Below are 22,608 nucleotides of genomic sequence, written 5' to 3'. Positions count from 1 at the left end.
GTCAGAGATCCCTTCTTCCAGGATCTAGTTTAAGGAAAGCATTCGGTATTTGTTTCACGATGGAGCTGCCCAGGAAAGTGATCTGCCACAGAGTGAGGACCACTGGAATGAAGGGCCGCTCAGCTCCCTGGGGTCCCTGCTGCCAGTCCCCTCTCTTCAGGGTGGGGTTACTGGGAGGATAACAGCACAGGATGCCTCTCTCCCAGCCACAGGAAGTACCCCCAAAGATCTCTGAGACTCTTATGGTAAGTGGGCCCACAGGTTTGGAATCAGGCAAACCCAGCTTGAAATACCAGCTCCACGAGGAAGTCACTTGACCTTCTCTGGGCCACACTTTTCTCACCTGCATCCACCTGTGCAGGCTGTTATGCAAGAGAATGAAAGCTAAGCACTGAACATAACGCCTGGGATACCAGCATCACTCTCAATGGTAGACTCCCGGTAAACCCATCACCTTGGAGGCTTCTCCTTGGTGTCTGTCGGGTTGCTGGGGGTGAGGCAGAACCCCAGACGTGCTCTACAACCCAGCCGACTGCCTGGTCGTGTGGCAGCACGGCCAGAGCCCATGGCAGGAGAGCCCTTTTGCCAAACAACTTAGAACTCTGGGACTCAAGTTTCCTCATCTTTAAAATGGAAGGTGAAGAGTTCATAAAAGCTATTACCAAGGGCTGCCTGGAAATCCCCCTGTAACTTCTCCCAGGTGGGGAGGACTTCAAGGTGTGAGCAAGGATGCCAGAGCAGGCGTGCCGTGGGCAGGGGGCATCTTCAGTAAACGGGCTGTCATCTGAGTAGGCAAAACTCAGGAGACACGAGGAGGTTGCCTCATACCTTCGTGAAACATCTGTAATGGGAGTCATGACAAATATACTTTTAGACTTAATGGTTATTAAATCTAAAACCATAATTTAGTTATATATGAAAATAAGTATATATATGACTTTAAATCAATAGAAAGTTCTTTATGAGTGACATGGGTTGTACACTAAAAACCATGGATAAGCTAAAGGATCATATTTCTTTGAATAAAAAGTTTTAAAACTGGGAAAAATAAATAAATAAAAGGGCTGTCACTCCTTCCCCAGGTTGGTCAAAACCACAGGCCTGCAGAATGGGCCCAGTTGGGCCGGAAGGCATGGAAGCCACACCGTGGACACCTTCTGCAGAGCAGGGTGCCAAGGCCCAGAGTGACCAGGTCAGGGCTGGGGAGCACACACTGAGTGCGGCAAGGCCCTGGCTGAAACCCCGGTTCCCAGACAGGGTTAGAGTATCTTACAAGTTTTAGAAACTGTGGTGCTTAGTTCTATCAGAATTTGCTCAGTGACCTCTCTTCTTGGGAGAACCACATTTAGCTTATGATTTAGGAGGAAACCCTAGGGCTGCTGGTTCCTGCAATTCTACTCCGTGATGTAGCTCGAGTGTTGCAGGAGGGGCTGGGGAAGCCTGCTGGGGGTCGGGCACTGCACTCAGGCCTGAATGGGGTGGCGACAAAGGAGGACCTGGGTGTTGTGTCATCTTCTGTGGCAGCAGCTGCCCTGGGCGGGGGATCTGTGGGGAGGGGGCAGGGCACTTGAGGTTCACCAGCCACGTGGCCTCAGCCTCAGGGTGCACAAGGAGCGTCCAGGTGGCAGTAGAGCAGGAGGCTCAGCTGGCATGGTTGATGGCAGTCCGAGGGCCCCCCAGCAGTCTCTCACGCTCGCCCTCCTCTGCCGGGGGCCGGCCCCTGGACAGGCGGCTCAGTAGCAGGCAGTGCAGCCCGTTGTAGAGGGCTGTGCCCGTCAGGAGGATGAGGAAGCCAAGGATCTGCAGCGGGTGGAAGGCCTCCCAGCCCAGCGTGAGGCTCAGTGCCCAGATGACAATGGTACGCAGGCTGTCCAGCACCATTCGGGTGGTGGCGCTCAGTTCCTTGGTGACACTGATGCCTGCAAAGTTGAAGAAGGCGATGCTGCTGATGTTGCCCAGCAGCGCCAGCGCGATGAGTGGCTGCCGGCCCACCTGGCAGAAGGCGTCCAGCGCGTCCTCCAGCGTCCCGCGAGGGTTTCCACTGAACGAACCGGCGGGGATGTAGTACATGGGCACCAGCAGCAGGAAGAGGATCACGAAGCCAAAGAGGCCTGTGGGAGTGGAGGGGGCACGTCACGCTCTCCGCTGGGCCCCCCACCCCGGCAGCGTGCCCCAGCCCACCCAGCCGGGCTCCGCTGACCTCCCCTCCGGAGCCACCCCTCCGAGCCGCCCTCGCACCAGCTCCTTCCTTCCAGCTCCTGGAGCCGTTCTGCTCACTAGGAACTACAACGACCTACTGAACGGGCTCTGATGGCCCCTTCTCCACTTGAATCCGCGTCTTCTGACCGGACCAAGAATAGGAAATACATTTTATATTGCGACCAGTGCACAGACATGTACACATACTTTCACAAAACGACAGCTACCCTGACAATGTACAATGCTCTCTGACACTCTTTAAACTCAGTTCTATTCATTGACGAAAGGATTGCTGGCTGCAAGCACGACACTGCTCTCACAAGTGTGGAAAAACAGAGCTAACTCAGCGCTGTTGGTGTGCGACAAGGAGCTGGGCCAGGATGTAAATCAAGGCACCGCTTCACTCAGAAAGTCTTGCTAGGAAAAAAAGCGAGTGGAAGCAATCAGTATGCTTGATGACATAGTTGACTTAGGTGGTTAACGTTCTGCCGTAAGCCCTCAGCTCACGGTGGACCAGGCACCAACAGCTCCCTGACAAGCCCGTAGGTCACACTTCGGTAGCACTGCTCTAATCCGCCCTGCTAGTTCCATAATCTTAAAGCATCATTTTGACTTACTTCCCTGCTCAAAGACCTTTGGTGGCTCTTCCCTGCCTGCCATTTAAAGTCTAAAGCCACTTGCCTGATGTCCCAAGGCTCTCCAAGATATGACCCTGACATATTCAATTCCTGATCATTTCCCCTACATCAAACCTGTACCTCCTCCAAACTATTCCTCACTGGTTTCCAAACTCATATCCAGCTCCCCATGTCTCCACTCTGCCTGGAGTTCCCTCCTGTCCATTCTTGCTTCCTGAAATCTGTAGGGCAAATGCCACCTTCCCTGGGCCATGACACTCAGATATGCTTGGCAAGTGAAGCGTCACTTGAGTAAAAGCGGTCCGAGCTAAAACGCACTGCCTGCTCCTTTCTTGCGGGTCGGCTCCTCTAGAGCGGGGCTTGCGTCTCATTCATCTTCGTCCCTGTCCTCCCTTAGCTCCTGGCCGAGTGCACGGCAGCTGTCAGGGTATTTGTCAACATGAACATGGTGAAGGGAGCGAGGAAGGAGGGCGGGAGGCTCGCCCTTCCCAGAGGCCCCCGGCACCTTGCCAGGTGCCCTCACTGCCTTCCCTCCACGTGCCGCCCCGCAGGGCACGCCCCACCCAGCGCCCTCCTGCCAGCCTGTGTTCACACACACCCTCAGTGCCGACTGCCCGCAGTGGGTGCACGTTGTGCTTGTAGACAAACTTCTCCTCCAGCACCATCTGGATGGAGATGACGATCTGGGCCATGATGATCAACAGGTCCCCTGCGGGAAAGGAGGGGCCCAGGGTGAGGCCAGGCTGAGGCAGACATCTCAGCCCACGGAAACCTAAGAGCCCCTACAGCCCCTGACTCCGCAGGGCACTGTATAGTCCACGAGGTCCGGCCACGACGGCCCCCGCGCCTGACCTCCTGGCCCCTGAGGGGTGAGGCAGGCCATCAGGGAAGGCACTGTCAGCCCCTCTGGGCTAAGGCTCCAGAAGGTCCAGGGGTCTGCCTGGGCCTGAGGGCTGCACAACTGGGGTAAGCAGGTCTTTTGAGAAGCGACAGGCTCTGAGATGGACATTTCTGGTTTAATCCTGCCATGCGTGAGCAGGGTGGCCACTTCACTGCAGTGCTTCCTTTCCGGGACCGTGAGGACGGCAGTGACGACGAGCACAGTGCGAAGCACTGGTTGTGCGCTCGCTCAGTGCTCAGTCAGCATGAATCCCTTTCCTCCTCCGGATCCTGCAGTCTGCGTGGCTGTAAGTAGATCGCAGAACTAGCCCTCTCCTTCCTCGGACCTCCCCCTCCTCCCCCACCTCTCCCTCATGCTTGTCCCTTGCTGGTCTTCCCTACACTGTTCCCATCACCTCGGGAGCAGGTGCATGTCCACATCAGCTGGTGTCCCACATGCCCTCCCCCAGGGCTTGGCGGACAGCAGAGCTTGTAAAATGCTTTGTCGAGTGACTCTGTGCTGGGCAGCCCCGGGATGCCCACCCCGGCCACACCTGTGATCACTTCGCTGAGCTTGTGCTGACTGTCGTGCTTGTTCAGGAGGTCAGCCAGGCCCACGACCACCAGCCCTGCGATGGTTGCGAAGATACCCAGCCACTGGCTCAGTGCCAGCCTCCGTCCCAGGAAGGTCACCGAAAACAGGCCTGTGAATATGATCACTGCTCCCCGCAGCATCTGGAAGCTGGAAGCACTGGTCATGTTCAGGGCTAGGAGAGGAGAGACATATGACGTTAGCTCCTAAGGGCCCAGCTTGTCTGTTCACTGAGGTGTCCTCAGGGCTGACAGGGCTGGCACGTGGTAAGTACTCAGTAAACCTTGGTTGCGGGCGTGTGTGTAAAGGTCGGTGGGAGAAGGGTGGGGGGAGCTGAAGATGAGTTGGGGGTGGCTCTTTCCCAGCAGCCCCCTTGGGCCACAGGCTTCGCTGAGCCCTTGGCAGCCTGGCTTGGCTACTCACCCACATACATGATGTTGGTCCCGGTCATGTCGCAGAGGGCTGGGGGCAGGAATAGAAGGGGGTTGAAGGGCTGCTGGGGATCCGTGCTGGTGTCTGGGTGCCCTGCAGTTCTGCACCGGAGTACGTAGAAGACAGCCAGGCAGAAGAACTCCCCCAGGAACATGCCGACTGCCTGTAGGGACAGAAGCAGGACTTCAGAGCTGGAAGGAAGACCACCTATAACAAGAGTTTTTTTTTTTTTTTTTGGCCGTGCCGCATGGCTTGTGGGATCTTAGTTCCCCAACCAGGGATCAAGCCTGTGCCCTCGGCAGTGAAAGCATGGAGTTCTCACCACTGGACTGCCAGGGAATTCTCTGTAACAAAATTTTTTAAACATAACCTTTCTTCACACAAGAGTTTACCTATAACCCCAACATGTAAAACAGACAAAAGCAGAACTGCTCTGTGTGAGAGGCCAGAGCCTGCCTCCTAGGTCTACCCCTAAGCTCTTCAAACACCTCGATGGAAACTCTAAGGCCATGTACAGCCTGATCTGAAAACCCACCAATCTAGACCAATCCCTGGTCATGTTCCAGATGGAGAAACTGAGGCCCTGAGAGGCTTGAGAACTTATATAAGGTCACAAAGCAAGTTGCTGGCAGAGCTGGACTAAACTTTTAAGTCTCCTGCTTCCCAGTCTAGCAATAAGGTACCTTCCATTGATGGTGTCTGCCCTGCCCCAGTGGGGTCTGGGCTCCCCGTGGTGGGGGAGCAGGTTTTACGACAGGGCTGGATTTTTCCAAATGTGTCCTGACTTGGCCATGGTGAGGGCTGGCCTCAAGGAGTCCAGGGCATGACCGCTCACCAGGACTTGTGCAGGCTTCCTACAGGGGACTGTGCCTTCTGACCCCTTCCAGGGACACCTCACACCCTGGCCTCTGTTCTGGGAGGGAGAGAGAGAAGCAACTGGCTCTCCTGAGAGCAAGGGAGGACGCCCCCAACCCAGGTCAGGAAACAACAGCATGGCCTCATGGGGGCCCCTGACCTGAGGCCTGGGAGATGGAGATGGGCGAGGACAGGCACAGATACCTGGAGGAAGGGATGCTGGAAGCTGTGCTCCTGGCTCCCTCCACAGCCTGGGGCCACGAAGTTGTCCGCCCACCTGCAGCAGACAGAGAGAAGGTCAAACCCTGCAGTGTGGCAGCGGGCTCTCCCACCCCGTCCTGTGGCCTGCAGAGAGCTCACACCACCTGAAGCCAAGAGACCAGACTTAGCGGACTCGGCCCAGAGCGGGGCTCCCTCTCGAAGGGACCAGTCTCCACGGCAAGGAGTCTTCCCCTGGGGTGGCAGACAGAACGCGGGGGCCTGGGACCCTTTAGCTGAAATTTCATGAACCTCTAACAGAAATTTAGCATTTCCTCCATTTATGAGTGTAGTATTGCAGTACCTGCGACTTTGTCACACACGGAAATCACAGCTCTTCTCATCACATTCGAGTCACTGCAGATATTGTGAAGTATTATTTACAATCATCGCTGCTCCAAAATTACAGTAATTAGACCCACTGCTTACTCTTTCATATGTTAAGAAATGCATGCACACATGTACATTACTATATCACAAACTGGCTTGTTTAATGTCTTGATAACTTTATTTCAATACAATTAGCTTTTTCTGTAATCCTTTCTGTAATCTACAAAGAGATCTGAACCTATCCCAGGGCAAGTGAACAAAACAGGACTATGGCAAACTCATCTCAAGGTAGGAGACCCCACCCACTCCCACAGATGTGAGGAGGGAAGGTAGGAGGGCTTCTGGTGCTTGGGAATGGTGGAGGTCAAAGGACAGCTGATGGGCAGCTAGAAGTTCTGATATGCCTTGTTGGGAAGGCAGAGGAAATCTGGGTCAGGGGATCAGGCTGGAACCAGACCCAGTACCAAAGGGGCAAAGATAATCCCCATCAAGGACAGAAACCACCTGTTCTCTGGGGTCTCATTTCTGCCCGATCTGCTGTAGGTTGCGACTCTGGGATCCCCAGGCAGGGAAGGACAGGACATGGGATGTGGGTGTGGGACACATACCACCTGTATGGCTCGCCCAGCCTGCCTGGCCTGCTCTCCAGGCAGTTTCACAGACAGAGCCCTCTGGGAGGGCCTGGGTGGGGCAGCTGAGCAAAAGAGAGAAGCGAAGGAGAGCCAAGAGGTCAAGCTTTACCAAGGGCGCAGAAACAACTGCCCTGGAGCGAGGGAGCAGGTCAGAGAGTTCCCAGGGCTCCTTCAGGAGGGACAAGGGAGGTCCTGCCAAGTTCATGGTCAACCAGAAGCCTAGGGCAAGGGCTGGTATGGAGGCCCCTTCCCCATCCTGGGGCCACATCCAGAGCACAGACTGGCAGGCTCAAGGCCCCCCGATCTAGCAGTGGGGCCACCTCCTGGAACTCCCCCTGGGCTACTGCCTGTGCACCTTACAGTCATGACAACTCGTATCTCCATCACTTTCTGGTTCCATAGTCCTTGTCACTTGAGAGGCTGTGAGCTCAGCAACTTCCACAGCTTTCAATCCCCTGCTCCTGGCACATTATTATACAGAAGTTCAAACATTGTTTTGTTGTTGTTGAATGAGTGGGACTTCCAGACACCGCTAGACAAATAGGCAGGTACTACAGTCCAAAGGCAATATATCCATGACTGCTCATTTGCCATCCGGTCCGAGGTGTCCCCTGCTGGTGGGACCAGCTGGGCCTGCCCTTCCCCAGGGAGGGGCCCTGCACGGGGAGCAGGCTGTAGGGCTGGTGCTAAGCCTTCTCCCCTCCCCCTGCGCTGTCTGCTTTCTCCAAGGGGTGGGTCTGCCTGAACAGGCTGGGGCTGGCAGGTTCCCAGCAGGGGAAATGCAATCTTTTTGTATCTGAGTGCCTGAGGCAGGTTTACACCCCAAGGGTTTGGGTGTCAGGACAGGCTGCCTGCCCTGCCCAGACTCTTGGGGCCAAGCAGTTCAGGCCTGCAGTCACTTTGGGATAGAGTCAGCCTTCTCATCTTGGCCCTGGGAAAGGTCTGGCTCACAGAAGGACCCCAGGTAGCACAGAACAAGAGCCAAAAGCCAGACCCAGTTCATCTGGGGGTGAAAGCAATCACTCCCCAGCGGGATAGCACTTACCTCTTTGCAAAATGCTTCACTAACATGTTTTTATGAATGTACAATTCACTGTGTACTGACCTTGTACCAGGCCTGTACTTCTCCCTGAGGAGGCTGGGCACTTCATGTGGGCTGTGTGGTTTAGGCCTCACAAGGAGGATCCTCATTTTACAGATGGGGACTTCAGACCTTGGGGTGGAGAGAGCTGTGTTCAGGCTCATACAGTTAACAATGGGCGGATCTAGGGCCAAACCCATCAGCTTGAACTTATTTTCAGAAAAGGCAGCAGGATACACGGAAAGCTCAGACTTTTGTCTCTCACAGGTGGAATGAGTTATAGATTTCTCACCTATAAGTTGGGGATAACAATGCCAACACTGAAGAACTGGCAAAAGTACTAAGATATGTAAGACCTGGCATATGGCAGGTGGTCACTAAACGTTCTTTGCTGTCCCTCTTCCCCCTCTTTCTCCTCTGCTGAGAGGAGCCACTTCCCCTTGTGTTGGGTGGGTGTGGCCCCAGCTCTGCACCAGCCTGAAAGCTTCCGGGGAGAGTATCCATCCTCTGGGACCCAGCCTGCAGGCTGACGCAGAGGCACCTGGAGGGCCACGAAGTGCTGAAAGAGGAGAACAAACTCGGCCATCATCTCGGGAAGCTCCTTGTTTGAGCGATGAGAAACCCAGGGACCAGACAGGGCTTGAGGGACACAGGGAAGCACCAGTACCCAGGAGCACCACCCCCTGTTCTGTGCTCCTTCCTCAACACCCATCACCTTCTTACTCAAGATTCTTCCCACCCTCCTGGCTGAGGTGGGGAAAAGGTCAGCCCTGCAGATGGGCCCTCCATTCTCTCTGGACACTATATCCTGGGGAAAGCTGTGGTCTCTAGGGCAGGAGGCCTTGGGGACCCACCAGGCTCAGGCTGAGGCCACATGAGGAAGTGCCCTCCACTGGCAGAGGCGGGCTTCCTTTAGAGTTCCCTGGGCCTTGGAGGGCTCCAGGTGGGCTACCCTTACTAGGGGTGAGTCAGTCTGGCGTGGCCTTGCTCAGTAAACTCAAAGCTCAGCGTTCTGAGAGGTGTACGCGTCTGTGTGGGACCAGGGGTGGCAGTCAGAAGCTGAGGAAGTGGTTAATGTGGCTGCCTCGGACCGGTTAGCTGTGTATCCATATTCGCCACAGAATCTGTGCCATTTCCGCTCTCATCCTGGGCCTCTTAAGCCCAGTGAGTCAGCTTCTTTCTCTGGCTTGGGATCTTCAGAAGGGCCCCAGGGCTTCTCCACTCTCTGGGGTGTCATAGCAGGTGGCCCTGGCTCACGTGGTGATAAATGATGACAGCCCCCCCACCTCTTAAGTATTAGATAACTCTCCTCAGTAGATCTTACAAGGAGTCTGGGAAGAAGGTGGGGCAGGGATTATCATGCCCATTTTATAGATGAAACTGAGGCTTGGAGACGCCCAGTGACTCATCTAATCCCATAGCTTCCAAGCCTCATGCTCTTTTCACTGCTACACTGCCCTGCTGATTTAAGGCTTTCTCCAGCTGGCCTGAACCCCTCTGAAGCAATTATCCCGTGCCCACTTTTGGAACCTATGGGTGGGGGGAGGGGCAGCTGTCAAGGCAAAAGTTAGAGCTGGTGCAGGAAGGACAGTGAGTCCTCCCCTAAAAGAGGCCCAGTGATCGCAGGCCTCCTGCCACCTTCCTGCAGGCTCCCCAGACCCAGTGGGCCTGACTGTTGGAGAAATGACCCCCATGGCCCCTTCGTGGCTGGGTGGGCTTCACAGCCTTCAGAAGTTTAAGAGGGGATGTGAGCCTTCCTGAGTGAGCGTCTACTTGACCCTGGCTCTTTACATGCAGAACCCCAGCTGGATTCAGGAGGGTGGGGCTCCGAAACGTGCACTGATTCAGGCAGACAGCCCTACGCGGTGCCAGGGGAGGGCAAATGTTTGGTCCCCAGGAAGTGCATCAGCAGAAGCCTGGTGAGGGGGAGAAAGCAGCCACAGAAAGGAGAAGGGAGGGACCTTCTGCCAACACCCAGGGACGAGGCTACAGGGCCAGCCTGATCGGTGACTTTCCCTCCTGGGGGTAGGTGGTCCCCAGCTCCAGCCCAGTCCAGCCTGGCCAGGCTGGCTCCCTGCAGCACACCCAATCCTGCTGAGTGGGCAGTGACCTCCTGCAGCAGACAGCTGACCTGTGGTCCCAGCACAGGAGCAGCACGTGCTCACGCCCACTTCCTCATCCACTGTCTTCAGTCCTCCCAAGAAGCCGGGGAGGGAAACATTATGCTCATTTTACAGGCCAAGAAACTGCAAGAGGCTACTAGAGACTCTAACCCTGAATCCTGAGTGACCTCTGGGATGGAGGCTTCAGATGCTTGTCACCCAGTCCCAGAGGGAAGGCACCCCGATGGCAGGGAGAGGAGATGCCACTTATAGGATTACAACTTCCATGGGCACATGCTTGTCTGTTCTTGCCTGGGGAGATGTAAGAGGAAACGCCCAAGGAAGAGGGAGTTTTGGGTACTGTAGCTGTAGAAGACCAGCACTGGACCAAAATCCTGAGACCTAGGTTCTAGACACCCCTCCCCCCTTAAGTATTAGATAACTCTCCTCCTAGATCTTACAAGGAGTCTGGGAAGAAGGTGGGGCAGGGATTATCATGCCCATTTTATAGATGAAACTGAGGCTTGGAGACGCCCAGTGACTCATCTAATCCCATAGCTTCCAAGCCTCATGCTCTTTTCACTGCTACACTGCCCTGCTGATTTTTTTTTTTTTTTTTTTTTCTTTTTGCGGTATGTGGGCCTCTCACTGTTGTGGCCTCTCCCGTTGCGGAGCACAGGCTCCGGATGCGCAGGCCCAGCGGCCATGGCTCACGGGCCCAGCCGCTCCGCGGCATATGGGATCCTCCCAGACCGGGGCACGAACCCGTATCCCCTGCATCGGCAGGCGGACTCTTAACCACTGCGCCACCAGGGAGGCCCTGCCCTGCTGATTTAAGGCTTTCTCCAGCTGGCCTGAACCCCTCTGAAGCAATTATCCCGTGCCCACTTTTGGAACCTATGGGTGGGGGGAGGGGCAGCTGCCAAGGCAAAACTTAGTCACACACACACGAAACTTTTCTTGGGACCTTGACTGTAAACTGTGGGGATGAGAATGGATCATTTCTGTGTTTCTAACAACTTTAAATGCCCCTAAGAATGACTAGAGAAGTCCCCAGCCTCATCCATAGTGGAGGTTAAGAGCATGGATTCTAGAGCCAGACTACTTAGGCTCAAATATAAACTTTGCCACTTAATAGCTGAGTTGAACTTGGGTAAGCAAGCCCCTCTTTCCAGAACCTCAGTTTCCTTATCCAGGGACAAGGAATTTATCTACCTCATAGGGTGGTTATGAGAATTCATTAACTTAACTCATGAAAGGCGGCCAGGGCAGGACGTGGCACGTGGAGCTCTCTGTGTATTAGCTGGTTAGCGCTTGCTGTGGTCACATTCTCGTCTGTCTGTCCCTGCTAGAAACTGCAGGTCAGCGTGTGATTTCAAATCAATGATCTCTGTCAGGATGTACACAGCTGCTCTCCCACGTTCTTTCTCTGAGAGCGTCCTTCTCACAGTCTGGTCTTAGGACACTGTTTAGGGTCCAATACTGGGGCCCATCACAGGTAGGGAGGCTCCTAAGAGGCCCCACATCAGGCCACAGGGCAGGGGACAGGACCAAAGGTTGGGACCCCACCTGGGAACCTCTTTCTGGCCTCTCAGGCAGCCTCCAAGGGCAAGGCGTCCTGGGGCTGAGGATCCCCTGGCTTCTTACCTGACAGGGCTGGAGCTTTTTACGGAAGGAGCTGAGTCAGCACAGTTTATCTCAGTAGGTAATTCAGCTCTCCTTGTGGACAGCGGCCCTGGCAGACCACAGCCACCCTATAAGCACCAGACTGAGGCCTTGGCTTGTGGGACGGATGGACAGATGACGTGTTCTGCTGCAGTCAGATCCTGAGATGGGAGCCCTCAGGTTGAGTTTCCTTTATAGCTAAGGGCTCAGCAAAAGGAGTACCCTTCAGGAGGCCTCAGGGCCCAGGAGCCCAGCACAAGACACAGACACAACCGGCCAGAGCCCAACCAGAGAGACAGGTGGGCCTCACCCAGAGGTCCACCTCCTGTGGAGAAGGGAGGACACTGTGATTGCCAAGCGTGTACACAACTGTCTCCTCTGCTGCAGATTCTAAGCATCTCAAAGCCTGGGACCTTCTCTCGGTCACTTCTGTCTCCTTCCCTAGGTCTAGGCAGTGCGTCACACACTGTAAGGACCTTATACATGCCTGATGAATCGAACAGGATACTTCTCTCCCAGACCTCTCTTCTGGGGCATTTCTCGCATCACTGATGGAGTACGCTGGGAAGAAACACCCCCCAAAACGAATAAGATACGACTATCCCCACCACCCTCAGGGGGCCTGGAGCGCAGCCCAGAGGGTGACTGGGGTGACTCCCCTTTGCTCTGGAGCCTGGCACGGCTCAGGTGGAAGGGAGGTCTGACTGGGAGAGGGTTACTGTCTACTGTCCTCCACGTGCACCTTGGAATTGGTTCAGAGAAAGGGCAGGCTCTTGGTACTGGGGCTCTTAGATGGTGGGCAGAGGGGCAGGAGGGCCCCGCCCCGAGGTGGGAGCAGAGAAAGGGACGAAGGGCCGCCAAGAGAAGGGGCTGCTTCCCGGGCTTCCTGCTTGTTACAGAGAGGAGGCTGTGCTCGGTCCCTTAGCCTCATGACAGCCCCAGGTCCTCAATCCCCAACCTCCTGAGGACTGTCCTCACCGTCCCACGAGCACCACACCCTCTTACATCAGAGCTGAACTGCCCCCCTGCCCACCCTGCCTCGGTTAATGCCACTTCTGTTTCCCCAGGCAGAAGCCCAGGAGTGATTATTGGATCCTGTGGGTCAGGCCCTGTGGCTTCACTCTGCACCTGGTCTCTCCCACCTGACCCTTCCCTTCCCACCTCACTGCCTCCTCCCAGTTGCCCGTATCTGCTATGCAGCAGCCTTGGAGTGGTCTTCCCTGCAGCCAACTACTTTTCACCTTGACCACCAGGTTCATCGTATCACTTTTAACATGTCACTCCCCATCTCAAAAGCCCCTCTTTGATTATGGGATAAAATCCAGCCTGGGCATTTGGTGCTAGTTACAATCCACTTGGATCTGGCCTTGCTGTTCCTGCCTCGATGTCCCCACCACATGTAGAAATCCTACCAAAGCTTCGAGGCCCAGCTGTAACCCTTCCTCCAAGAGGGGCCCATGGTGCACCCCCTTCTCTGTCATCGCAGACCGCCACGCTCACTGGTCACTCGGTCCGCATGATGTTTATGGTAGCCCTCCCTGGCCCACAGCTCCTGGAGGGCGGGGCCCCTGATGCCAGCTTGGAAGGGGCAGGGGAGATAAACTCCCTCCCATTTAAAGATGAGGAAACTGAGGCGCTGAGTTAGAAAGTGACTCGCTGAGATCAAGCACACAGCGAATCAAAGCCGGGGCTCGGATCCTCCAGCCGGGGACACGGCCCTGCCCCGCATTTCCCTGGGCCTCGTACCCCTTGGGTGGTCCATAAACCGCATGAACGGATCAGAACAACTGAGCTGGCTGGTGAAGCCAGGAAAGGAGAGCCGCGAAGGGAGGGCGCGGAGTCCCCTCCCCTCCCGGCCAGGCCCGGACTCACTTTGCCGACAGCGTGTTGATGGAGCCGGTGACGAGCATGAGCCCGGTCAGGAACACCTGGTACTTGGTCCAGGCCATGGCGGCGGATGCTGGGAGCGCGAAACAGGAACGCGACCTCCGCGCTCGCTGTAAGTGGTAGCCCCCAACCTGGTCACCCCAGGGTCTGGGGCGCGAGTACTTCCGGGCCGGGAGTCATATGACCTGAAAGGCCCCGCCCCGCGCCTGCTCACTCCGCCCCCAGGGAGGGCGCGGGGGCCGGGCGTCTGCGCTCTCCAGAGCCGGAGCTGGGGGCGCTGGTCCTTACAGAGTGACAGTGTCAAGTCACGGGCCCAGGTCTCCCCATCTGCAAAAGGGGCTGATGGGATGATGAAGTGAGAATGCATCGTGGATATTAGAGCGTTCTGTAAACCCTTTAGAGAGATTGAGCTGAACAATGTCAGAGGCAAACCACGAACTAGAAACGTCCAGCGTGGGAATCTCCTCTCTACTGGATACCCAGGGAACTCCCAGGAGGCCTGAGACATGTCCCTAGAGATCCCAACCCGCGGTGTTGCTCACATCTTACAGAAAAGTGGCGTAAGAATCTAGTTCCTGCTCCCTGGGAGACTGTTTTATAGCAAAAGAAACTAAATTAAGAAAAGCCGGGCTTCGCCGGTGGCACAGTGGTTAAGAATCCGCCCGCCAATGCAGGAGACACAGGTTCGAGCCCTGGTCCAGGAAGATCCCACATGCCGCGGAGCAACTAAGCTTGTGCGCCACAACTACTGAGCCTGCGCTCTGGAGCCTGCTAGCCACAACGACTGAGCCCGTGTGCCACAACTACTGAAGCCCGCGTGTCTAGAGCCCGTGCTCTGCAACAAGAGAAGCCACCACAATGAGAAGCTTGTGCACCACAACGAAGAGTAGCCCCTGCTCGCCGCATCCAGAGAAAAGCCCGCGTGCAGCAACGAAGACACAACACAGCCAAAAATAAAATAAATAAAAGAAAATAAAATAAAAAAAAGAAAAGCCGAGTGATTTGCTTGTGATCAACGCTGGTGAGTGACGGAGTGGGGGTTTCCATGCACCTTCTTCAGTCTCCGCCAAATCCGTGCCTTCCGCTCAGCGCCTCCACGAATCTCACCCCGTTGCTCCTTTCTGCATTCCCCGGATGCTGCTCAGAGCATGGAAGGCAGGAAGACCTCGGTTTGTGCGCAGAGGCTTCCAGCTTTTAAAATCCTGCTCCTAGTTTTCAGCCCCCAGCTGCCCTCAGTCCTCACCTCCAGGTCTCTGTCTGCACGCCATGCCATGCCCAGTCACACCACAGGCTGGAGCACAAGGCCTTCGAGGATCTGCTTCAGACCCAGTGAGCACATTTCCCTGTTATTACAGATCTTGCTGCTGGAGGTGCAGGGGTAGGGCCTGCCTGCCACCTCCTCCTGCTTGCCCTAAGACTGCCTTGACCTTATGAAAATGACCAGTGTTGAATCACAAAAACTCGCAAGGGGCTGGACCAGGAAGACCTGAGAGAAAAGGTGTAGAAGGGGGGTTCTGGACAGAAGTAGGATAGAAGGGGAGGGGCTATCCCAGAGGAGGGAACGGCGGTGCGATGGCACCGAGGTATGAGTGGGCGTGGAGTGTGTCTGGGAGCCGCAGACCATCCGGGAACTTTCCTACACTGTTCTTTTCAGTCTGTTCTTTTCAGTCAGTGGGGGAGTTGAGAGACGCAGAAAAAGGTTTCTTCTGAGCTTCTTGTCTTCAACACCACTAGTTTCATGTAAAGGAATTACTTCAGTTATCCAAAAATATTGACTTAGACGTTGAGGCCTGTAGAGATGAATGAAACACAGCTTCTGTCCCAAGGGGTAGACCAGCTCGGTCCACAGCAGCTGCATAGCCCCATCCCTGTCGGAGCCAGTTCCTACAGCACAGTGACACACTCAGCGGGGCTCTGAACTGTTTTCCCCACGTGTCCAAGCCAAGGACACTGTCTTGAAGTAAACATTACTAATGATTAGTGGTGTCACCTGCCTGACATGATGTCACAGTCTTTGTGTGTCTCCATAGCCACATCATAAAATGAATTTTAGTTTATCACGATGTTCTGACCATTCATCCAACTGCTATCTTTGGAGCCCAGGAGACAGAAGGATTTATTGGCAAATACACATGGAGTCCACTAAGTGCCAGGCCCAGAGCCAGTCATGGAAGCCCAAAGACAAGCAGGACAAGGTCTCTGCCCTCAAGGAGTTTGGGATTTTATGGAGGAGAGGAGTGAGCTCACCGGCAACCATGCGGCAGCATGAGGATGTGTAAGAGGCAGAGGGAGTTGGGAAGGGGACAGATTCCTCAAGAGGGGTGGGAGTAAGGGCATGACAGTGACAATCAGGGCTGTCCTGGATCAGCCACCCCGTCTGTGCCCGCCTGTGGAGAAGGCGGTTGCTCCAGGTAGAGACAACCCTGCTGGACACACGGGAGGTGGTGCCAGCCCCCGCATTGGGGAGTGACCTACACCGAGGTTCCAGGCGTCTGCCAGCCTGGCTAGACTACACTTTCCAGGTGGAAAGTAAGGTTGACATTAGTGTCCCCACGTAGCAGCAAGGCATGGGGCCTCAGGAGATTGGAATTCTGAGAAAAGTAGAGAGGAATCAGGGTGGATATTGTAGACAGAGAATGTTACTTGCCATTTCAGTAAACAAAGGGTGATGGTCATAAAGCCCTCAGCCACCGCAGCCCCCAGCGGTGCGCCCTGAGGGGATTCAGGATGGAGAAAGCGGGATAGGTAGTTAAGGTGCATATCAAAGGAATAATTTTAATAAGTCCAGATTCTTGCATTGCCCCATACAAAGTAAAGCGCTAAAATCATTACCTTGAGATATGTGTGTGTGTTTGTGTGTGTGTGTGTGTGTGATTAGCAGTAATCTTTTGTTGTTGTTGTTGTTGTACGCGGGCCTCTCACTGTTGTGGCCTCTCCCGTTGCAGAGCACAGGCTCCGGACCTGCAGGCTCAGCGGCCATGGCTCGTGGACCCAGCCGCTCCGCGGCATGTGGGATCCTCCCGGACTGGGGCACGAACCTGTGTCCCCTGCAACGGCAGGCAGACTCTCAACCACTGCACCACCAGGGAAGCCCAGCAGTAATCTTTTGATGTTCAACCACAGGGGTTTTTTTCCAGCAAAACTCCTCTATATCCTGGCTCCTCCCGTACCTCTCTGGAACAATTCCTCAGAGCTATCTGAGAAGCTGATTCCCGGGCTATAGTCCTCAGTAAGAGCATCGAATAAAATATAACTCAGTTTTTAGTGTGTTATGTTTTGTTTATTCTGTCGACAATATGTTCATACACTGGCTTTGAAAAATCCTTCAGATTGTTATTTGATGAAATTCAGGGGTAGAGCTTAAGGTATATTTTGGTACAAATTTGCCTCGTAATTTTGGAAGTGCTGATTTCCTGGGCTAAATAACATGTTCCCAAACATATGTTGTTAATACTTTGTACTTGGCCTGGATCTCTGCCCTTCTAAATTTCTGGGGAGATCTGGTGTCCTTGAGGATGCTGCCCAGGGAAGCCACTGAAGACTTTGGTGGCTGGGGACAGCGGAGACAATGGGTAAGGTGAAGTGGGGCAGGGAGATTTGGGGGCCTCCGGAGCCTCCTCTCTCCCTCTCCGAAACTTTACAAAGTCAAAGGTGGGCCAACCTTCTTTGGGTGGTGATCTTGTCCATCAGAGGAGCAGTTGTCTTCTAATTGCTCAGTTTTTATTGTCCTGACTAAAGACTATAGCTTGCCCAAAGATCACTTGGAGTTATATGAAAGGGAGCAAATTTTCAGCAAAGGGAGGAAATTTACTGACCCTTAGGGGTGCCAGAGCCACAGAATCCTCATGTGTGGATGGGGCGGTAGGTGGAGATAGGAATTTTTTCATGTACCCCTAAAAGGGCAGAATCTCCAGAAGTGGAATGACATCTGTGCAAGTTGTCCCAGGCTAGGGAAGAGAGGGAGGCTGGGTCTGCCACTTAGAGCAAAGTGACTGGGTTCAGTCACTTAACCATTCAGAGCCCTACTTTCCTATCTAGAAAATGGGAACAATACAGTCTCAGCTTTTTGTGCAGAGGGAAGGAGGGCAGATGTGGGAGTGCAGCAGAGGCGTGGGGAGAGTTATTATAGCTGCTCTGAGGTCAGGGCAGGTCTAGCTGAGCAGTGCCAAGAAGGATCTCACGCTGTGTGTTAAAAAGCACTTCTCAGGATTTTCATAAAAGCATGATACAGGCTTTGGGTCTTTTCTCTCAAAGTCTGGGACACTTTGAACAAAATTGTGTGCTACCTTCAAAGAGCCTCTAATTTCCAGAATCAAATAAAGTGCGTCCCTGCAAACTCCTGCATTTGTACTCAAAGCTTACTGCCTGCCTGTGGCTTGTCTGAAAGACTGAACATTCTCTAATGAATTTAATCACATTTTGGATTAGAAGAGTTATTTTACCCTGGGAAGGACAGTGATACATTGAGAGACAGGCCAGGTCAGACATGTTTTGGTTTGAACAAGAAGTTTTTTGCTGTACATCCTTGGGCCATTTCCCTCCTGTGTAGACTGCTCCCCTGCTAGAAGGTGCCCTCCTGATGGGCAGGTAACCAAACCTTAGTCAGGCTCCTGAACCTTCTCCTAGGCCCATCTATGCACTTTCTTATAAAATCCAGTTTTATCAAGAACCCTGCTAAGTCAGTTTAACCAGAACCTGTCCCCCACCTCCATATCTGACCATCTTTGTTATCTGATGGAGTTCCTCACCTTCCACCATCCCTCAGGGGATGTCTGATTACCCTGGCCTGTCTTCAGCAAGAATCCTATTATGTCGGTTTAGCCAAATGCCCCTTACCCCGATGTATCCTCTTAGTAATTTTCCATCCTCTGACTACTCCCCCCACCACCACCCCCCTGACCTGTTACTAGGCTATAAGTTCCCATTGCCCATGCTGTATTTGGAATTGAGCCTTGTTCTAGGCTGAGGTGTCTTTCCCCCTATTGTAATTCTCCTGAATAAAATCTGTTTTTATCACTCTAACTAGTGTCCGGCTCTGTTTTTTCTTTGACACAGGACTGGGTATCTAGTTGCCCATCTCTCCCGACAGGGTGGGCATTGCAGGGCAGCCATCTGAGACTGTGGCTGGAAAGAGGAGGGAGGGGTTTGGAAGGAGGAGGGCAGGGTCAAGATCCGGCTCTCTCCTGGGGGAGACCCAGGAGACGACAGAACAGGGCCTGACAGGACCTAACAGGGAAGGGAATGTGAATGGTCCATACCGGTGCAGACGGGGTAGATGTTGTTCGTGAGCTCTTTCTGGCTGACTTTACAGCTGGTTTCTATGGCGACCAGAGATGATTAGATTAGGCAGCACCTGCTCCTTCCAGCTTCAGGCCCTCATAAGGTCATTCTCAAATCTTTCCTCTTTGCCTTTATTTCATAACATCATCTTTGGCCTGAAGTATCTAAGCTCTTATTATATTGGGTTTGCTGGTGTATGAGACCAAAATGAATCACAGCTGATAATTCCAGAAATGCCATTTCCAGGGATTTATTCTAAAGGATTTTCCGTATGAGTTTGTTAAAGCAGTGGATCGGGAACCACCTAAATGTCCATCGAAAGTATAGTAATTAAATGGTACCTCCATATACCCCCCACAGGGAATGCAGGGTAGCTTTACAAAGGGACAAGGATGCTATTTATGTGCTGATGTACAGCGATCTTCAAGATGCCTTTTTTGTTTGGTTTTTTTTTTTTTTTTTTTTTTTTTGCGGTATGCGGGCCTCTCACTGTTGTGGCCTCCCCCGTTGCGGAGCACAGGCTCCGGACGCGCAGGCTCCGGACGCGCAGGCTCAGCGGCCATGGCCCACGGGCCCAGCCGCTCCGCGGCATATGGGATCCTCCCAGACCGGGGCACGAACCCGTATCCCCTGCATCGGCAGGCGGACTCTCAACCACTTGCGCCACCAGGGAGGCCCTATTTGTTTGTTTTTTAAATACCTATTTATTTGGTTGTGCCGGGTTAGTTATGGCACACAGGATGTTCGTTGCTGCCTGTGGGATCTTTGTTGTGGCGTGCAGATCTTTAGTTGCAGCATGGAGAATCTTTTAGTTGCTGCATGCAGGCTCTTAGCTGCGGCATGTGTGATCTAGTTCCCTGACCAGGGATCGAACCCCCGCCCCCTGCATTGGGAGTGCTGTGTCTTAACCTCTGGACCACCAGGGAAGTCCCCAAGATGCCTTGTTAAGTGCCCTGTGCAGGAAAAGCTATCATTTGTGTAAAAAAGTTAAAAAGAATCTTTGTAAATTACAAAGATTACTCTGGACAGACATGTAGAAACTGATAATCCCGGAATTTGGCAGTAGAGGGCTAAAAGACTCACTTTTCATCACATACCCTTTTTCTACCTTTTGGATTTCATACCATATGTACCTTTGCCTATTCAAAAATGATAAACAGAATAAAGGATGCAGTACCGGGAAGATGGTGCACCTATGAACGGGACACTTCATTTTCACAGCTACCAGAATTGAGAACTTCTCCCAGACACACAGCTTCCCTAAAACTGTGTGGGAAGTTTGGGAAGCACAGTCTTGCTGCCCAAGAGCTGGCTTATGGTCCTGAGGACTGAATACTGACTTGCTGTGTGCTTGTAGGCTGGTCACTTCCCCTCTCTGAACTTCAGTTGGACCACCTGACAACCTAGGGGCCTCCCAGATCCTGGGCTCTGCCCTGCAGGTTGGCCAATACGAGGTTCACCACACAGCCACTAGGTGGTGTGCTGCCCTTACTGCTAAAGGAGAGATGCCGTGGCTGGGGTCCATCCAGCTTTTTAAAATGTTTGTGAGTCACGTGAGGAAACTTTAATATCAAAAAGCATCCGCCCCAGGAGTATCTTGGGCATTGTAAGGTAAGTGATTCAGAGAGATGCAGAATAACAAAAAGAGGGGCTGAGGGCTCAGCTTCTCTCGGGATCAAATGGTGGAGGGTGCAGTCAAGTGTCCTCAACCACGATGGGAGAGTGGACTGCTTAAGAGGTTGGCAGGACCCCAGGCCTGGCACAAGGTTTCAGCCTCCCTGTCAGTTTAGGGATTCCTTGGCTGGGGCAGACAGCCTTGAAGGGCATGGGCTGTGGAATCAATGGTGGGCAGGTCTGTTGACCTCCTTGAGCCTCTGTTTCCCATTTGCAAAATGGGTATAATAGTCATAGCTACCCTATAGGGTTGATCTGGCAAATAAACAATTATATGTAGTTCCCTTAGTAGTCTCTGACCTTGACACATCAGAAGAGCTCAGTAAATGTAGCTTTCGTGCATATAAAGAGTGGAGACTCAGCTGCGTCTATGGAGGACACTCCTGGGGACTGATATCCATGACCAAGCCCAGATGGAAGGCAGGAGGGCTTCTCGGAGAAGGAGGTTCCCCATGTGAGGCAGAAGTATGCTGAACTATTTTGCAGATGGAGCTAATCACTGCTGGGCTCAGAAGGGGAGGATGGCCTTTTCTTTTTCTTTTCTTTTTTTTTTTTGCCGTACGCGGGCCTCTCACTGTTGTGACCTCTCCCGTTGTGGAGCACAGGCTCCGGACGCGCAGGCTCAGTGGCCATGGCTCATGGGCCCAGCTGCTCTGCAGCATGTGGGATCTTCCCGGACTGGAGCACGAACCCATGTCCCCTTCATCGGCAGGTGGACTCTCAACCACTGTGCCACCAGGGAAGCCCGGGAGGATGGCCTTTTAAAGAAGTTTTTGGCCAAAGCCAGCATTTGAAATGGCTGGAAATCAGTAGGACTATTAATGTGTAATTTTTAGCGACTCCAGGCAAACGACCTTTTCTCCACAGCAGAGATGGGTTTTAGTCTGAGGGGGCAGGCAGGGCAAGTGTGCCAGGGTAGGACATGTTCTCCGGAGTGAGACGTGACCGTGTGGGCGGGGCATCGGCACCTCCTAGCTCTCTTTCCCGCTGAGCGGCTCCCTCCGCTATGGAGGTGCCTGGAGGAAGGGGCGTCCTTTTCCCCCACACAATGGGGATGTTTTTCACCACATGAGGTGGTGCCTCCCAGAAGGGGCTCCTTTGATTCCACCAAGGGGAATCGAAACCAGCTTGCTTTAGGCCTGAGAGAGTCGAGTGGAAATAGGTTTTCCTTTCTCCAACATAGAGAGACCTGCGGGAGATCTTTACTGAAAGCAGCAGATCTCAGTCTTTCTCATTTTCTTTCTCCAAAACAGTGCTTCCAAAAGGTTCCTGTAAAAATGCAGATTCCCAAGTTGATTGCTTGGAGATTCTCAAAGGGTGGGTCTGGTGAGTTGGTCCTGGCTGGCCTGGGCTGTCTCCGCACCATCCGATGAGGGGACTCCTGTGTGAGGGGCCCTGGGGCGGGGGCCGGGGGTCAGCACTGAATGATCCTAGAAGCATGGGCTGGAGAGAGGCAGCCGAAGGACCACAGAGGCCCCATCTCAGGGCTGCTGGCTGAGCAGATGAGCTTGGGCAATTCCTTCCAGAAGCAAAGAGCAGCGTGGCCCAGGCTGAGGGCAGTGAGGTGCGGTGGGAAGGACACTGCATTTTCAGTCTGGGCTTTGCTCCTTCCCACTTGTGTAACCTTGGGCAGATCATTCAACCTCCCTGAATCTTGGCTCATCTGTAAAGCGAGGAGAGTGATTCCTGCCTTGTACAGTGCTGGCATCTGGTAGGTATTCAACAGTGGTGGCTGTTCTTTTCCCTGTAGTAGAGAATTTTAACTTGGCCATGGACCCCTGGGGGACAGGCTTCAGGGTATCTGCCTGGGCTGTGGGAACAGGGGATGGGGTGAGCCTATGCCCCTCGTAACTCTGCCCAAGCACACCCTCTCCCTGCCAAGGACCCCCTGGGCCAGCCGGTCCAGGCCTCTCCCTGATTCTTATTCTCTCAGTTCAGAGCTGCTGAAAGTACAGATTCCTGTGACCACCTCCTTGGTCCTTCTCAGGCCTCAGTTTTCTGATGGGTGAAATGAGGCAGGTTGAGCCTTTGAGGTTCCTTCTAACTCTGGTCAAATCTTGTGCAGTGATTAATTCTGCCCTAGGCAGACTGAGGCAGGGAAAGC

General features: G+C 53.7%; 1 protein-coding gene across 2 annotated transcripts; it reads right to left on the bottom strand.

Moving 5' to 3' along the window:
- Window positions 1–996: 996 nt before the first annotated feature.
- Window positions 997–13,717, bottom strand: SLC35F6 (solute carrier family 35 member F6). Of its 2 annotated transcripts, XM_060117560.1 has the most exons (7): window positions 13,536–13,717; window positions 7,921–8,028; window positions 5,800–5,872; window positions 4,732–4,903; window positions 4,271–4,483; window positions 3,436–3,546; window positions 997–2,111 (listed from the first exon to the last, which is right to left on the bottom strand). In XM_060117560.1, exons 1-7 carry the CDS (start codon window positions 13,610–13,612, stop codon window positions 1,642–1,644), a joined length of 1,224 nt encoding a protein of 407 aa, XP_059973543.1. In that variant the 5' UTR covers window positions 13,613–13,717; the 3' UTR covers window positions 997–1,641. The 2 variants fall into 2 exon arrangements, with proteins under 2 accessions (XP_059973543.1, XP_059973544.1); XM_060117561.1 differs by lacking the exon at window positions 7,921–8,028.
- Window positions 13,718–22,608: the final 8,891 nt, after the last annotated feature.

The sequence above is a fragment of the Mesoplodon densirostris genome, chromosome 14, assembly GCF_025265405.1.
Source record: "Mesoplodon densirostris isolate mMesDen1 chromosome 14, mMesDen1 primary haplotype, whole genome shotgun sequence".
NCBI classification, from domain to species: Eukaryota; Metazoa; Chordata; class Mammalia; order Artiodactyla; family Ziphiidae; genus Mesoplodon; species Mesoplodon densirostris.
This window is presented reverse-complemented; position numbering and strand designations above follow the sequence as displayed.

Coding starts and splice junctions, on each gene's coding strand:
- SLC35F6 (XM_060117560.1), bottom strand. CDS start 13,612: ATGGCCTGGACCAAGTACCAGGTGTTCCTGACCGGGCTCATGCTCGTC. Junction 3,547..4,270: donor GCTCAGCGAAGTGATCACAG/GTGTGGCCGGGG, acceptor CCTTTCCCGCAG/GGGACCTGTTGATCATCATG. Junction 2,112..3,435: donor GCGGGCAGTCGGCACTGAGG/GTGTGTGTGAAC, acceptor CCACTCCCACAG/GCCTCTTTGGCTTCGTGATC.